The sequence below is a fragment of the Loxodonta africana genome, chromosome 5 (genome assembly GCF_030014295.1).
Source record: "Loxodonta africana isolate mLoxAfr1 chromosome 5, mLoxAfr1.hap2, whole genome shotgun sequence".
Lineage (NCBI taxonomy): Eukaryota > Metazoa > Chordata > Mammalia > Proboscidea > Elephantidae > Loxodonta > Loxodonta africana.
Genome location: NC_087346.1, coordinates 155,062,450 through 155,080,729, shown reverse-complemented (window position 1 = coordinate 155,080,729; position 18,280 = coordinate 155,062,450). Strand labels below are relative to the sequence as shown.

Here is an 18,280-nt window from a genome sequence, read left to right as displayed (position 1 = left end):
GGGTGACCCCCCAGCTCCCAATAGTGGGAAATGAAGTTTGGTGGCCTCCTGCCCCGGTCACTGCCCTGTCACTGCAGAAGACTCCTGGCCTTGCCCAGGGAGTGGGTCAGAGTCACAGGATTGGATCTGCCGACCACGGTGGCCCTCCTTAGGGGCCACTCAAAAGCAATGGGTGTGGATTAAAACGGAGAAGGCGATTTCAGTGTCACAAAGGGGATTCATCATTTACGCAGAGGTTCTGAAGACGTCCTGATACCCAGACCCCACTCCCGTTCGTGCCGGCGGAGGCGGGCAGGGAGGTGCTGAGAGGTGAGTACAGCTTCCAGGTGATTTCAGTGAGCGCTTGGGGTTCAGGACCATGGACTTATAAGAGCCAGATGGTGGATTTCCTCTAAAGTAATTTAACTAATTAGTAATTCACCAAACAACTTACAGCAGTGAGGAGTTTGGAGCTGGAGTTAGGAGGACTTGGATTCAAATACAACCTCTGCCCTTTCATAGTCTCCTGGCATAGCTTGAACGATTTCACTTTCCTAAGCCTCTGGGGGAAACCTTGGTGGTGTAGTGGTTAAGTGCTACAGCTGCTAACCAAAAGGTTAGCAGTTCAAATCCACCAGGCGCTCCTTGGAAACTCTATGGGGGCAGTTCTACTCTGTCCTATAGGGTCGCTATGAGTCAGAATCGACTCGACTGCAGTGGGTTCGCGTTTTTTTTAAGCCTCTAGGCTTTCTCATCTCTAGTCCCAGGATCATAACACCACCTGGCTCTCAAGGTTTGTGAGGATTAAGTGAGAAGACCACCACACTGCCCAAAACCGGTCACACCCTCTGCCCATGCTGGCTGCTATTATTATGAATTATTTCAAAAATGGCTCTGTGCCAACCATAAGCAAGACTTAACTCCGTGTCTATTAAAGAATTCAAAGCGGACAGAGCTGAATGCAAACCTCAAAAGGAGGCCATCGACATCATCTGCCCTCTGCCAAGCTTGAGCCGGCATCAGAGCCAGCTGTGGGGGCTTATGACAACACAGACAGCTCAGCCTACCCCCAGAGTTGGATTCAGGGAACCGGCGTGGAGCCGGAGAATGCGTTTCGCACAGCTCCCACTGATGCTGCTCATCCAGGGACCCCGCTCTGCGAACCCCTGCTCTGTGCTGGATTCTAGCAGCAAAAGTCAGGAGACGCCCGATATCTTAACGCACAGCAGCTAAACACCATCTGTATCAATTTTTTCCCCATTATATGCTCCGTGATTTTTTTTCATTGTGGTGAAAATAAACACAATAAAAGCTTCGCCAGTTCAACCATTTCCACGTGTACCGTTCAGTAACATTGACTACATCCTCCATGTGGCGCAGCCATTCCCGCTATCCTTTTCCAAATCATTCCACCACCGCTGACATGAGCTCAACGCCACCTAAGCAAAAACTCCCTGCTCCCTCCTCCCTGCCCCTGGTAACCACTAACCATCTTTGCCTTCTATATCCGTGCTTATTTAATATAAAGGAGATCATATACTATTTGTCCTTTTGCAACTGACTTATTTCGCTCAGCACGATGTTTTCAAGGCTCATGCCTGCTGTGGCAAGCTTTAGAACTTCATTTTTTCTTCATGACTGAGTACTATAGCAAAAGAAAAAAGCCACATACTCTAGGTATTTCTGTGTGTTAGGAGCTTGTAGTGGCCTAAAAAGCGCTAGGGGTTTGCACTCAGAGATGTGGGGCTCCAAGGCACTCCACTGCCTCATAGCTCTGAGGTCACAAATACATCCCCACCATTTTGTAGCAATGGTGGTGCAGTGGTTAAGAGCTCAGGCTGCTAACCAAGAGGTCTGCAGTTCGAATCCACCAGCAGCTCCTTGGAAACCCTCTGCGGCAGTTCTACTCTGTCCATAGGGTCGCTGTGAGTCAGAATTGACTCAATGGCAATGGGTTTGGTTTTCAAAAAATTTTATAGAGCTTATCACACAGTGTTAGAGAACCTACTCACTTTATTTCTCTCTTTCCTTTTTCTTATTTCTTAATTTGCTGGTATGCCCGTTTCTACACTAAATACCTTTCAGCTCCTAAGCAGGCAGGCCTTACCTTCTTCAGGAGGGCCACCATACCCTTGCACCAGGTGGAGGAGTAGTGGACACGTTCCACCTTGAACATGCTGAGGATCTCATCGATGGGGGTGGCCGAGTGGATTTCATAAGGCCTCTGTAATGAAAGGACCACAGCCAGAGTCAGACAGAGAAAGAGGGAGCAGATGGCAAGACACTCGCCCTTCATGTGGGGGACCCGGGTTCGGTTCCCAGCCGATGTGCCTCATGTGCAGCCACTAACCATCTGTCGGTGGAGGCCCGCACGTTGTTATGATGCTGAACAGGTTTCAGTGGAGCTTCTGGACTGAGACAGACTAGGAAGAAAGGCCTGGAGATCTACTTCTGAAAACCAGACAGCGAAAACCCTATGGATCACAAGGGTCTGATCTGCTACCCATCACGGGTATGGCACAGGTCCGGGTAGCATTTTATTCTGTTGTGTGGGGACGACACAACTGCAGCTTGCAATAGCAACAATGATGACCAGGGATGACTTGTTCTCCCCATGAGGACACACCACTGCTTCTCTTGCCGGTGAAACAGCCTCGACTGATGTGCTAACAGTAATCAATCCTGGGTGGCGCTGCAAGGACCTGGCAGTGACTCTGGGCACAGGAGGTTGGGTGACTCGACAATGGTCATGCAGCCCATAGCAGTAGAGTCACGATCACAACCAGGCGGCCTCACCCCAGAGTCCCTGCTCCAGGCGTAGGTCGGGGAGGTTGCCTAGGAGGTGGATGCTTTTGCCGTCCACCGACAGTCAACAACACTTCCAGCCCACACCCACGTGCTGGCGGGCCCCTGCCGCTGCCTCCCTGGGCCCTGGCTGAACTGCCCTGGGGTGGGGCTGGGGGCTGGAAGGAGGCCGGGCTTCTTCCACCTGCCATCCTCTCTGACCCACAGTGGGATCTGTAAGCCGTTTCCCACCCACTTCTGTGCTCACTGGAGCAGTCAGCCCCTCGCTGTGCTTTCTCTGCATTGCCCCGGGCGGCTTCTTGCGTCTGAAAAGCTCACAAGGTTTTCTTGACTGCAACCCTGGGATGCAGCCTGGGGAGTGTCCAGCAGCACTCACGCCCTCCGACTCTCACTGCCATCCTGAAGAATGGCTTGCTCTTGGAGCCTCCTCCCCCGCTTCACCCTGCTCCCCAACCTGGCTTTGTGATCCAAAGTGTTTTCAGGTTTTATAGGGTCAGAGCGACTCCAGACTAGAAAAAGCACTCATTTCCCAAGCCCATCTGGTGCAATGACTGAAGGGCTCCTGGAGAGCTGTGAGGGCGGACTGATAACTAACCCACGTGGACTCTGTTGTCTGGCATGGGATTCCTGCTGCAGTAAGATAATTGCTACCTATCTCTCCCTCCCGCCACCGTCCTACTGTGGTGGCTTACGTGTTTCTGTGATGCTGGAAGCTATGCCACCGATATTTCAAGTACCAACAGGGTCACACATGGTGGACAGGTTTCAGTGGAGCTTCCAGACTAAGACAGGCCTAGGAAGAAAGATCTAGTAATGAACTTCTGAAAATTAGCTCATGAAAATCCTATGGGTCACAACAGAATATGTGTCCAATATAGTGCTGGAAGGTGAGCCCACTAGGTTGGAAGGCACTCAAAATACACAGCGGCTACAACGATGGACTGAGGCAGACCAATGACCGTGAAGATGGCGCAGGACCAGGCAATGTTTTGTTCTGTTGTACGTGGGGCCTTCATGAGTCAGAGCCAGCTCACAGCAACAACAACAACAACAAACAACAGCTCTTCCACAAAGCTGGGGGCACCTGGAAGGCGGGGGTTCTATCCTGCTCAGCTCTGTCTTCTCCAGGGTTCTGGAGTGGTACCTGCCACTGAGCACAGCCCCAGGGCATGCGAGCTGTGATGATGACCAGGACGGTTAATCAGTCTACCCACAAATATCGACTGAGCACTGACCATGTGTCAGCTACCATACTTGAACCCCATGGAGAATAAGGCACCAGCGGCAACCTCATAGAACCTCACTTCCTGTGGGGCTGCTGCATATACGTAAGCTGCACGTTCAAAGGAACAAGGGGGTGGGCTACAATTTGGCTACAACTCCCTGGAACAAAGGAGCACCTTCATCTTCACCAAAGGGGCCTTGCCTGGAGAAGAAGCTGGCCTCTGTTGGGGTGTGTACCCTCTAACGTACCCACCTGAAGGGGGCTTGTTTCTGACGGGGCTGTCTCCTCCCTCATCTGCTAATTGAATGGAGAGCTCGCTTCTTTACCCTATAACGTTGTTGTTGTTGGGTGCTGTCAAGTAGATTTTCAACTCAGTGACCTCGTGTGACAGAGTAGAACTGCCCCATAGGGTTTTCTTGGCTGTAATCTTTACGGGAGCAGATCACCAGGCCTTTTCTCCCATGTAGCTACTGGTTAGCTTTCAACCATCAACTTGTGGTTAGCAGCCAAGCGCTTTACTGTTTATGCCACCAGGACTCCTTCTATCCTATGATACACAGAGCACAACTGAAACTCGGGGGCTCTCTAGGCAAGCTAATCAACTTGGTATACTTGCAAGCTAATGTTCTTTAAATATTTCTTCAAACTTTTTTCTTTTTTTTTAATATGGGAAGCGGGGTATGGTTCCAGTAATGATCATTACTTATTTTTATTATTTTGTAATTGTGCTTTAAGTCAAAGTTTATAATTCACGTCAGTTTCTCCTACAAAAACTTACACACACATTGTTATGTGACCCTAGTTGCTCTCCGCATAATGTGACAGCACACTCCTCCTCTCCCCCACCCTGTATTTCTCGTGTCCATTCAACCAGCTCCTGTTCCCCTCTGCCTTCTCATCTCACCTCCGGACAGGAGCTGTCCACATAATCTCGTGTGTCTACTTGAGCTAAGAAGCACTCTTCACTAGTATCATTTTATGTCTTATAGTCCAGTCTAACCTTTGTCTGAAGAGCTGGCTTTGGGAATGGTTTTAGTTTGGGGCTAACAGAGAGTCCGGGGGACCTGCCCTCCAGGGTTCCTCCAGTCTCAGTCAGACCATTAAGTCAGATCTTTTTACTAGAATTTGAGTTCTGCATCCCACTTTTCTCCTGCTCCATCAGGGATTCACTGTTGTTTCCTGTCAGGGCAGTCATTGGTGGTAGCTGGGTACCATATAGTTCTTCTGGTCTTAGGCTGATGGAGTCTCTGGTTTATGTGGCCCTTTCTGTCTCTCAGGCTCATATTTTCCTTGTGCCTTTAGTGTTCTTCATGCTTCTCTGCTCCAGGTGGGTTGGGACTCCAATAATGATCATTTTAAAATTTCTACCTGAAGCTGCTGCCTGCTTTTGCTTTTGTAAGACCCCTTTACACTTCACCAGTAATAATAACCACCACGTTGTTGTGGCTGTCAGGCACCTTCAAGTTGGCTCTAACAGTGAACATATGAACGAATGACAGAACGAAACACCACCTGGTCCTGCACCAGCCTCACAATCTTTGCTATGTTTGAGCCCATTGTTGCAGCCACTGTGTCAATCCATCTCATTGAGGGTCTTCCTCTTTTTTGATGACCCTCTACCAAGCATGTTGTCTTTCTCCATCTAGGGACTGGTCCCTCCTTGTAACATGTCCAAAGTAAATGAGATGAAGTCTCGCCATCTTCACTTCTAAGGAGCATTCTGGATGTACTTCTTCCAAGACAGATTTGTCCGTTCTTCTAGCAGTCCATGGCGTATTCAATATTCTTTGCCAATACCATAATTCAAAAGCGTCAATTCTTTTTCGGTCTTCCTTATTCATTGTCCTGCTCTTGTGTGCATATGAGGTGATTGAAAATACCATAGCTTGGGTCAGGCACACCTTAGTCCTCAAAGTGATATCTTTTAACACTCTAAAGAGGTCTTTTGCAGCAGATTTGCCTAATGCAATGAGCCTTTTAATTTCTTGACTGCTGCTCCCATGGGTGTTGACTGTGGATTCAAGTAAAATGAAATTCTTTACAACTTCGATCTTTTCTGCATTTATCATGATGCTTTTTATTGGTCCAGTCGTGAGGATTTTTATTTTCCTTATGTTGAGGTGTAATCCATACTGAGGGCTGTAGTCTATGATCTTTATCAGAAAGTGCTTCAAGTCCCCTTCACTTTCAGCAAGCAAGGTTGTGTCATCTGCATAACTCAGGCTGTTAATGAGTCTTCCTCCAATCATGATGCCCTGTTCTTCTTCATATAGTTCAGCTTCTCAGGGTATTTGGTCAGCATTCAGATTGAATAAGTATGGTGAAGGGATACAACCCTGACATACAACTTTACTGACTTTAAACTATGCAGTTTCCTGTTGTTCTGTTTGAATGGCTGCCTCTTGATTTATGTACAGGTTCCTCATGAGCACAGTTAAGTGTTCTGGAATTCCCATTCTTTGCAATGTTACCCATAATTTGTTATGATCCACACAGTCAAATGCTTTTGCATAGTCAATAAAACACAGGTAAACATCCTTCTGGTATTCTCTGCTTTTAGCCAGGATCCATTTGACATCAGCAATGATATCCCTGGTTCCATGTCCTCCTCTGAATTCGCCTGGAGTTTCTTGCAGTTCCCTGTTGATATACTGCTGCTTTCAGGACCTTTATTTGCTGATGTGGCATGGGTCAAAATGAGAAGAAACATCCATTAATAATTGGAATGTGGAATGTATGAAGTATGAATCTAGGAAAATTGGAAATCGTCAAAAATGAAATGGAATGCATAAACATCGATATCCTAGGCATTAGTGAGCTGAAATGGACTGGTATTGGTCATTTTGAATCTGACAATCATATGGTCTACTACGCTGGGAATGACAACTTGAGAAGGAACGGCATTGCATTCATCATCGAAAAGAATATTTCAAGATCTATCCTGAAGTACAACGCTGTCAGTAATAGAATAATATTCATTCCTCTCAAGGAAGTTCAGCTAATATGATTATTATTCAAATTCACGCACCAACCACTAGGGCCAAAGATGAAGAAATTGAAGATTTTTACCAGCTTCTGCAGTCTGAAATTTATAGAACATGCAAGGATGCACTGATAATTACTGGTGATTGGCATGTGAAAGATGGAGACAAAGAAGGATTGGTAGTTGGAAAATATGGCCTTGGTGACAGAAACAAAGCCAGAGATTGCATGACTGAATTTTTCAAGACCAATGATTCTTCATTGCAAAGACTTTTTTTTACCAACATACATGGCGACTATTCACATGGACCTCACCAGATAGAACACATAGGAATCAAATCCACTACATCTGTGGAGAAAGACGATGGAAAAGCTCAATAGCATCAGTCAGGACAAGGCCAGGGGCTGACTACAGATCAGACCATCAACTACTCATATGCAGGTTCACGCTGAAATGGAAGAAAATTAGAACAAGCCAACGAGAGCCAAAGTATGACCTTGAGTATATCCCACCTGAATTAAGAGATCACCTGAAGAACAGATTTGACGCATTGAACACTAACGACCAAAGATCAGACAACTTGTGGAATGACCTCAAGGACATCATACATGAAGAAAGCAAGAGGTCATTAAAAAGACAGGAAAGAAAGAAAAGACCTAAATGGATGTCAGAAGAGACTCTGAAATTTGCTCTTGAACACTGAGTAGCTAAAGCAAAAGGAAAAAAAGGATGAAGTAAAAGAAGTGAACAGGAGATTACAAAGGGCGGCTCCAGAAGACAAAGTATTATAAATGACATGTGCAAAGATCTGGACATAAAAAACCAAAAGGGAAGAACACGCTCAGCATTTCTCAAGCTGAAGGAACTGAAGAAAAAATTCAAGCCTCGAGTTGCAATACTGAAGCATTCTATGGGTAAAATATTAAACGACGCAGGAGGCATCAAAAGAAGATGGGAAGATACGCAGAGTCAATATACCAAAAAGAATTAGTCGATACTCAACCATTTCAGGAGGTAACACATGATCAGGAATGGATGGCACAGAAAGAAGAGGTCCAAGCTGCACTGAAGGCACTGGCGAAAAATAGGGCTTCAGGAATTGACGAAATACCGATTGAAATGTTTCAACAAATACATGCAACGCTGGAATAACTATCATAGTTAAAAATGGTAAGAGTGAGTATTAATCGAGAACACTTGCTATGTGACATAAAACTCACAAAGTCTTATGAGTTACCAAAGCAAACCAGTTTCCATCAAGTTGATTCCAAGCTACTGTGCTTCCAGAGTAGGACTGTGCTCCACAGGGTTTTCAACGGCTGATTTCTCAGAAGCAGATAGCCAGGCCTTTGTTCCAGGGTACCTCCAAGTGGACTTGAGCAGTTAACCATTTGCACCACCCAGGAACTCCAAAAATAACAATTATAGTGGTATAAATATGTGTTACATAATTATTCACCCTATATCTTTATGTATTTATATATGTATATTATATATAATCTATCCTATATGATGAACATATAGTAAACCACGAAGCCAATACAGCAGTTAAATACATTTAGAGACAAATTATGTTTGAAATGAAACCAAAAACCAAACCCGTTGCAGTTGAGTCAATTCCGACTCATAGCGACCCTACAGGACAGAGTAGAAACTGCCCCGTAGGGTTTCCGAGGAGTGGCTGGTGGATTTGAACTGCTGACCTCTTGGTTAGCCGGATGAGTAAAATTGGCTCTACCCCCTTTGGTTTCATGTTCAGCCTTCTGTTTGGGCGGCTGTAGAGAAACCTGGGGCTTTCTGTAAGAATATTAAGATCAACATTCTGTCTGCTTGTGGTGTTCTGCTGAGGCTCATCCTTACTCACTGGTCTTAGGAAGGGGTGACTCAGAAAACCAGGTGATATTTCTAAGGTAAGGTAATTACACTTACTGCTGGCAAGAGCGATTTTAGCAGCAGGACCCTGGACTGACTCAGTATAGAGCGCAGGTGTGTCTCTATTCCAGGCAATTCAGTTTACAAAAAAAAAAAAAAGAGCCAATTTACAAAGAAATAGAGAAAGGAAAAGGGAAAAGAATTGCTGTGGACCTGTTGTTTTAACTGTTAGAGCTGGGCTGGGCCTTGGAGCCCATGTCAGCCAATGTTGGATTATTTTCCCCTAAATCTTTTTACTCAGAATCCTAAAGACAAAACAGATGAAAGTGAAGAACAGTTCCTCAGGCAATTTAAACATCCAACGCTTGGCGAAGCTTTGCTTTTTTTTTTTTTTTTTAAATTTTTATTAAGCTTCAAGTGAACATTTACCATTCCAATCAGTCTGTCACATGTAGGTTTACATACATCTTACTCCCTTCTCCCACTTGCTCTCCCCCTATTGGGTCAGCCCTTACAGTCTCTCGTTTCGTGCCAATTTTACCTTCTTCCCTCTCTCTCTATCTTCCCATCCCCCCTCCAGTCAAGAGTTGCCAACACACTCTCCCGTGTCCACCTGATTTAATTAGCTCACTCTTCATCAGTATCTCTCTCCCCCCCACTGACCAGTCCTTTTCATGCCTGATGATTTGTCTTCGGGGATGGTTCCTGTCCTGTGCCATCAGAAGTTCTGGGGAGCATTGTCTCTGGGATTCCTCTAGTCGCAATCATACCATTAGGTGTGGTCTTTTAATGAGAATTTGGGGTCTGTATCCCATTGGTCTCCTGCTCCCTCAGGAGTTGTCTCTTGTGCTCCCTGACAGGGCAGACATCGATTGTGGCCGGGCATCAACTTGTTCTTCTGGTCTCAGGATATTGTAGGTCTCTGGTTCAAGTGGTCCTTTCTGTCTCTTGGGTTCTTAGTTGTCGTGTGACCTTGGTGTTCTTCCTTTGCCTTTGCTTCCGGTGGGTTGAGACCAATTAATGTATTTTAGATGGCTGCTTGTTGGCATTTAGGACCCCAGGTGCCACAATTCAAAGTGGGATGCAGAGTGTTTTCATAATAGAATTGTTTTGCCCATTGATTTAGAAGTCCTCTCAAACCAAGTTCCCCAGACCCCAGCCCCTGCTTCGCTATCCTTTGAAGCTTTCATTTTATCTCGGAAACCTCTTTACTTTTAATCCTGTCCAATTAGGCTGACCTTCCTTGTTTTGAGTGTTGTCTTTCCCTTCACCCAAAGCAGTTCCCATCTACAGATTGATCAATAAAAAGCCCTCTCCCTCCCTCCCTCCCTCCCTCCCCGCTTTGTAACCACAAAAGTATGTGTTCTTTTCCGTTTTTTCTATTTCTCAAGATCTTATAATAGTGGTCTTATACAATATTTGTCCTTTTGCAACTGACTCATTTCGCTCAGCATAATGCCTTCCAGATTCCTCCATGTTATGAAATGTTTCAGAGATTCGTCACTGTTCTTTATCGATGCGTAGTATTCCATTGTGTGAATATACCACAATTTATTTACCCATTCGTCCGTTGATGGACATCTTGGTTGCTTCCAGCTTTTTGCTATTGTAAACAGAGCTGCAATAAACATGGGTGTGCATATATCTGTTTGTGTGAAGGGTCTTGTATTTTTAGGGTATATTCCGAGGAGTGGGATTTCTGGTTTGTATGGTAGTTCTATTTCTAACTGTTTAAGACAACGCCAGATGGATTTCCACAGTGGTCGTACCATTTTACAATCCCACCAGCAGTGTATGAGAGTTCCAGTCTCTCCGCAGCCTCTCCAACATTTATTATTTTGTGATTTTTGAATTAATGCCAGTCTAGTTGGTGTCAGATGGAATCTCATCGTAGTTTTAATTTGCATTTCTCTAATGACTAATGATCGAGAGCATTTTCTCATGTATCTGTTGGCTGCCTGAATATCTTCTTTAGTGAAATGTGTGTTCATATCCTTTGCCCACTTCTTGATTGGGTTGTTTGTCTTTTTGTGGTTGAGTTTTGACAGAATCATGTAGATTTTAGAGATCAGGCGCTGGTCTGAGATGTCATAGCTGAATATTCTTTCCCAGTCTGTAGGTGGTCTTTTTACTCTTTTGGTGAAGTCTTTAGATGAGCATAGGTGTTTGATTTTTAGGAGCTCCCAGTTATCGGGTTTCTCTTCATCATTTTTGGTAATGTTTTGTATTCTGTTTATGCCCTGTATTAGGGCTCCTAGGGTAGATCCTATTTTTTCTTCCAAGATTTTTATCGTTTTAGTCTTTATGTTTAGGTCTTTGATCCACTTGGAGTTAGTTTTTGTGCATGGTGTGAGGTATGGGTCCTGTTTCATTCTTTTGCAAATGGATATCCAGGTATGCCAGCACCATTTGTTAAAAAGACTATTATTTCCCCAATTGACTGACACTGGTCCTTTGTCAAATATCAGCTGCTCATACGTGGATGGATTTATATCTGGATTCTCAATTCTGTTCCATTGGTCTATGTGCCTGTTGTTGTACCAGTACCAGGCTGTTTTGACTACTGTAGCTATATAATAGGTTCTGAAATCAGGTAGGGTGAGGCCTCCCACTTTCTTCTTCTTTTTCAGTAATGTTTTGCTTATCCGGGGATTCTTTCCTTTCCATATGAAATTAGTGATTTGTTTCTCTATTCCCTTAAAGTATGACATTGGTATTTGGATTGGAAGTGCGTTGTATGTATAAATGGCTTTTGGTAGAATAGACATTTTTACTATGTTGAGTCTTCCTATCCATGAGCAGGGTATGTTTTTCCATTTAAGCGTGTCCTTTTGAATTTCTTGTAGCAGAGTTTTATAGTTTTCTTTGTATAGGTCTTTTACATCCTTGGTAAGATTTATTCCTAAGTATTTTATCTTCTTGGGGGCTACTGTGAATGGTATTGATTTGGTTATTTCCTCTTCGGTGTTCTTTTTGTTGATGTAGAGGAATCCAAGTGATTTTTGTATGTTTATTTTATATCCTGAGACTCTTCCAAACTCTTCTATTAGTTTCAGTAGTTTTCTGGAGGATTTCTTAGGGTTTTCCATGTATACGATCATGTCATCTGCAAATAGTGATAGCTTTACTTCCTCCTTACCAATCTGAATACCCTTTATTTCTTTGTCTAGCCTAATTGCCCTGGCTAGGACTTCAAGTACGATGTTGAATAAGAGCGGTGATAAAGGGCATCCTTGTCTGGTTCCCGTTCTCAAGGGAAATGCTTTCAGGTTCTCTCCATTTAGAGTGATATTGGCCGTTGGCTTTGCATATATGCCCTTTATTATGTTGAGGAATTTTCCTTCAATTCCTATTTTGGTGAGAGTTTTTATCATAAATGGGTGTTGGACTTTGTCAAATGCCTTTTCTGCATCAATTGATAAGATCATGTGGTTTTTGTCTTTTGTTTTATTTATGTGATGGATTACATTAGTGGTTTTTCTGATATTAAACCAGCCTTGCATACCTGGTATAAATCCCACTTGATCAGGGTGAATTATTTTTTTGATGTGTTGTTGGATTCTATTGGCTAGAATTTTATTAAGGATTTTTGCATCTATGTTCATGAGGGATATAGGTCTAAAATTTTCTTTTTTTGTAATGTCTTTACCTGGTTTTGGTATCAGGGAGATGGTAGCTTCATAGAATGAGTTGGGTAGTATTCCGTCTTTTTCTATACTTTGAAATACCTTCAATAGTAATGGTGTTAAGTCTTCTCTGAAGGTTTGGTAAAACTCTGCAGTGAAGCCATCTGGGCCAGGACTTTTTTTTGTTGGGAGTTTTTTGATTACCATTTCAATCTCTTTTTTTGTTATGGGTCTATTTAGTTGTTCTACTTCTGTATGTGTTAGTTTAGGTAAGTAGTGTTGTTCCAAGAATTTATCCATTTCTTCTAGGTTTTCAAATTTGTTAGAGTACAATTTTATGTAGTAATCTGATATGATTCTTTTGATTTCATTTGGTTCTGTTGTGATGTGGTCCTTCTCGTTTCTTATTCGGGTTATTTGTTTCCTTTCCTGTTTTTCTTTAGTCAGTCTAGCCAATGGTTTATCAATTTTGTTAATTTTTTCAAAGAACCAGCTTTTGGCTTTGTTAATTCTTTCAATTGTTTTTCTGTTCTCTAATTCATTTAGTTCAGCTCTAATTTTTATTATTTGTTTTCTTCGGGTGCCTGATGGATTCTTTTGTTGCTCACTTTCTATTTGCTCAAGTTGTCGGGACAGTTCTCTGATTTTGGCTCTTTCTTCTTTTTGTATGTGTGCATTTATCGATATAAATTGGCCTCTGAGCACTGCTTTTGCTGTGTCCCAGAGGTTTTGATAGGAAGTATTTTCATTCTCGTTGCTTTCTAAGAATTTCCTTATTCCCTCCTTGATGTCTTCTATAACCCAGTCTTTTTTCAGGAGGGTATTGTTCATTTTCCAAGTATTTGATTTCTTTTCCCTAGTTTTTCTGTTATTGATTTCTAGCTTCATTGCCTTGTGGTCTGAGAAGATGCTTTGTAATATTTCGATGTTTTGGATTCTGCAAAGATTTGTTTTATGCCCTAATATGTGGTCTATTCTAGAGAATGTTCCATGTGCGCTAGAAAAAAAAGTATATTTTGCAGCAGTTGGGTGGAGAGTTCTGTATAAGTCAATGAGGTCAAGTTGGTTGATTGTTGTAAGTAGGTCTTCCGTGTCTCTATTGAGCTTCTTACTGGATGTCCTGTCCTTCTCCGAAAGTGGTGTGTTGAAGTCTCCTACTATATATGTGGAGGTGTCTATCTCACTTTTCAATTCTGTTAAAATTTGATTTATGTATCTTGCAGCCCTGTCATTAGGTGCGTAAATATTTAATATGGTTATGTCTTCCTGATCAATTGTCCCTTTTATCATTATATAGTGTCCTTCTTTATCCTTTGTGGCGGATTTAAGTCTAAAGTCTATTTTGTCAGAAATTAATATTGCTACTCCTCTTCTTTTTTGCTTATTGTTTGCTTGATATATTTTTTTCCATCCTTTGAGTTTTAGTTTGTTTGTGTCTCTAAGTCTAAGGTGTGTCTCTTGTAGGCAGCATATAGATGGATCGTGTTTTTTTATCCAGTCCGTGACTCTCTGTCTCTTTATTGGTGCATTTAGTCGATTTACATTCAGCGTAATTATAGATAAGTAAGTTTTTAGTGCTGTCATTTTGATGCCTTTTTATGTGTGTTGTTGGCCATTTCATTTTTCCACATGCTTTTTTGTGCTGAGACGTTTTTCTTAGTAGCTTGTGAGATCCTCGTTTTCATAATGTTTAACTTTGTGTTTATTGAGTCGTTACGTTTTTCTTGGCTTTTTTCTTGAGTTATGGAATTGGTATTCCTTTTTGTGGTTACCTTTTTATTTACCCCTATTTTTCTAAGTAAAAACCTAACTTGTATCCTTCTATTTCGCCTTGTATCACTCTCCATCTGGCAGTTCAATGCCTCCTATATTTAGTCCCTTTTTTTGATTATTTTGATCGTTTAGCTATTGATTTCCATGATTTCCTGTTGTGTGTATTATTTTGTTTATTTATTTATTTTTTAGAATTAGTCTTAATTTGTTTGTTTTTGTGCTTTCCCTGTTTGAGTTGCGTTGATATCAGGACGTTCTGTTTTGTGACCTTGTATTGTGCTGGTACCTGATATTATTGGTCATCAGGCCAAACAATCTCCTTTAACATTTCTTGCAGTCTTGGTTTAGTTTTTGCAAATTCTCTAAACTTGTGTTTATCTGTAAATATCTTAATTTCTCCTTCATATTTCAGAGAGAGTTTTGCTGGATATATGATCCTTGGTTGGCAGTTTTTCTCGTTTAGTGCTCTGTATATGTCGTCCCATTCCCTTCTTGCCTGCATGGTTTCTGCTGAGTAGTCTGAACTTATTCTTATTGATTCTCCCTTGAAGGAAACCTTTCTTTTCTCCCTGGCTGCTTTTAAAATTTTCTGTTTGTCTTTGGTTTTGGCAAGTTTGATGATGATATGTCTTGGTGTTTTTCTTTTTGGATCAATCTTAAATGGGGTTCGATGAGCATCTTGGATAGATATCCTTTCTTCTTTCATGATGTCAGGGAAGTTTTGTGTCAGGAGTTCTTCAACTATTTTCTCTGTGTTTTCTGTCCCCCCTCCCTGTTCTGGGACTCCAATCACTCGCAAGTTATCCTTCTTGATAGAGTCCCACATGATTCTTAGGGTTTCTTCATTTTTTTTAATTCTTTTATCTGATTTTTTTCCAGCTATGTTGGTGTTGTTTCCCTGGTCCTCCAGAAGTCCCAGTCTACATTCTAATTGCTCGAGTCTGCTCCTCTGACTTTCTATTGCGTTGTCAAATTCTGTAATTTTATTGTTAATCTTTTGGATTTCTACATGCTGTCTCTCTATGGATTCTTGCAACTTGTTAATTTTTCCACTATGTTCTTGAATAATCTTTTTGAGTTCTTCAACAGTTTTATCAGTGTGTTCCTTGGCTTTTTCTGCATTTATCCTAATTTCATTTGTGATATCTTTAAGCATTCTGTAAATTAGTTTTTTATATTCTGTATCTGATAATTCCAGGATTGTATCTTCATTTGGGAAAGATTTTGATTCTTTTGTTTGGGGGGGTTGGAGAAGCTGTCATGGTCTGTTTCTTTATGTGGTTTAATATGGACTGCTGTCTCCGAGCCATCACTGGGAAACTAGATTTTCCAAGTAGTCAGCTAAAAAAAAATGCAGTCAGATCCCCATCTGAATTCTCTCTCTGGCTCCGGGTATTCGGATGTTAATGGGGTCGCCTGGGGAGGGTGGGGGAGGGATCTGAGAGCTAGGAGTGTAGCACCACAGAATATAGAGCTGAACACCACGTTCACGCTCCGCCCCCGTTCGCCAAAATCCGGGCTGGACGGGTCCCTGGCTAGGACACTGCTTTCCTTGCTCGGAAACCAGTCCCTTCCTCCTGGGGACTTCCTCCGGTGCGCGGCACCGCTCGTGGGCACTGGGTGGGCGTTTCCCGCACGAACGGGTGGGCCCGCCCCCAGGGTCTATTCAGGCGATTATAATTAGATCCCGCGGTCACGCCCCGCCTGTGCGCGCGCCCAAATCCCAGCGGGATGACTTCCGGGTTGAGACGCTGCTTTCCCTGTTCGGGAACCAGTCACTTCCTCCCCGGGACTTCTCCTTCCGGAGCGCCACACCTCTCGCGCGAACTGGGTTGGCGTCACCTGCACGGCCAGGTGGGCCTGCCCCCTGGGTCAATTCAGGGCAATAAAAATGGACTCCGTGCTCACGCCCCGCTCGTGCGCGCGCCCAAGCCCCGGCAGGACGGAACCCCGTCTGGGACGCTACTTTCTGCGCTTCGGGACCAATCAGTTCCTCCGCACGGCCAGGTGGGCCCGCCCCCTGGGTCAATTCAGGGCGATAAAAATGGACTCCGCACTCACGGCCCGCTCGTGCGCGCGCCCAAGCCCCAGCAGGGCGGCACTCTGTCTGGGACGCTACTTTCTGCGCTTTGGGACCAATCAGTTCCTCCCGGGGACTTCTCCTTCCAGTGTGCCACACCTCTCGCGCAAACTGGGAGGGCGTCACTCGCACGACCAGGTGTTCCCGCCCTCTGGGTCAATTCAGGGTAATAAAAATGGACCCCGCGCTCATGCCCCGCCCGCGCGTGCGCGCGCGTGCCCAGATCGCAGCGGAATGGCTCCTCGTCTGGGATGCTGCTTTCCCTGTTTTGAGACCAGACACCTCCGGGGATTTCTCCCTCTGGTGTGCCGTGCCACACGCGCGGACTGGGTGCGCGTCCTCCCGCACGAACGCGTGGGCCCCGCCCTGGGGTCACTCCAGGGAAACACAGCTGACCCCCCCCCCCCGCGCGCGCCCCGTCGGCTTCTCGCCTAACTCCCGGCGGACGGCACGGCACCCCAGCTGGGACGCTGTTCTCCCCCCTCTCAGATCAGTCACTGCCTCCCGGGTGTTTCTCCCTCCGGCTGCGCCCCTACGCCGCCCGCGCCAACCTGCTAGGCTTCCTCCCGGGATGGGTTCGGGGGGGGAAGGGGTGGGCCCCCTTTCTGTGCCGTCTGTCCCCCTGGGCTCTGCCCCAGATCGAGCTCCGAAGGTCACCTGCCTGGTGCGCTGGCTCCTAGTTCTGTAAACAGTCGCTGTCTGCCCGTATTTGTTCGTCCTCCGTCTCTAAGTCTGTGCTTGTTGTTCAGAGTTCATAGATTGTTATGTATGTGATCGATTCCCTTGTTTTTCCGAGTCTTTGTTGCAAGAGGGATCCGCGGGAGCGTCCACCTAGTCCGCCATCTTGGCCCCCCCTCAGCTTTGCTTTTTTAAGAGTGTGTATAATGGCTGAACTGACTCTGCAGGGTTCTAGAGTTTCAGGAAACGGCTTGAAAACCACCGAACGACCCAAGGAGTTCCTCTCAGTCCATAATAAAAACCCATTGCTGTTGAGTCCCTTTTGACTCATAGCAACCCTACAGGACGGAGCAGAACTGCCCCCATAGAGTTTCCAAGGCTGTAATCTTTACGGAAGCTGACGGCCATGTCTTTCTCCCTTGGAGTGGCTGGTGGGCTCCACCCACTGGCCTTTCCTTTAGCAACCAAGTGCTTTATTCACTGCACCAGCACACACCCCCACCCCCGCCCCATAATAGAAAAGCTAGATGAGTGAGATCACCAGAATGATGGCTGTCCAGGTTTCTGACTCCTAGTCCAGTGCTCTGTCTGCTTTCCCCAGGGAGAAGCACTCAGTGCTCCACCCAAGGACTGCCTCTCTCCCTTTGCTAGGTTAACTCCTTGCTGAGGAGTCGATTCCGACTCATGGCGAACCTGTGTGTTTCAGAGTAGAACCGTGCTCCTTGGCTTCCAATGGCTGAGATCTTTATAGAAGGGTCCCTGGTGGCGCAAATGGTTTGCACTCATCTACTAACCTAAAGGTTGGAGGTTCTAACCCACCAGTGACACCACGGAAGAAAGGACTGGGGACCTGGTTCTGTAAAGATGAAAGCCAAGAAAACCCTCTGGAGCAGTTCTACTCTGTTACACACGGGGCCGCCATGAGTCAGAACCGAATAGATGGCAATGCGTTGGGTTATTTTTGGAATCTTTATGGGACAAGATCATCAAGGCTTTCTTCCATGGCACTGCTGGGTAGTTTGAATGACCAACTTCTCGGTCAGTAGTTGAGTGCAAATTATTTGTGTCCCCTCTGTTCCCCCCCAAAAAAATCCCACCCCCCAAACAAACCTCACAAACAAACAACAACAACAACAAAGTTTGCCCTCTAATTGATCCTGACTCATGGCAACCCCACGTGTCCCAGTGTAGAGCTGCAGATCACCAGGCCTTTTCTCTGAGGCACCTCTGGGTGGATTTGAGCCTCTAGCCTTCTGGTT

General features: G+C 44.7%; 1 protein-coding gene across 2 annotated transcripts in view; it reads right to left on the bottom strand.

Moving 5' to 3' along the window:
• Positions 1 to 18,280, bottom strand: part of STK32B (serine/threonine kinase 32B) — a 337,224-nt gene that overhangs the window by 27,279 nt on the left and 291,665 nt on the right. For both annotated transcript variants that reach the window (XM_023549727.2, XM_010591361.3), the window contains one exon: positions 2,087 to 2,203. In XM_023549727.2, the coding sequence (XP_023405495.1) occupies positions 2,087 to 2,203 (117 nt within the window). The remainder of the gene's footprint in view (positions 1 to 2,086; positions 2,204 to 18,280) is intronic.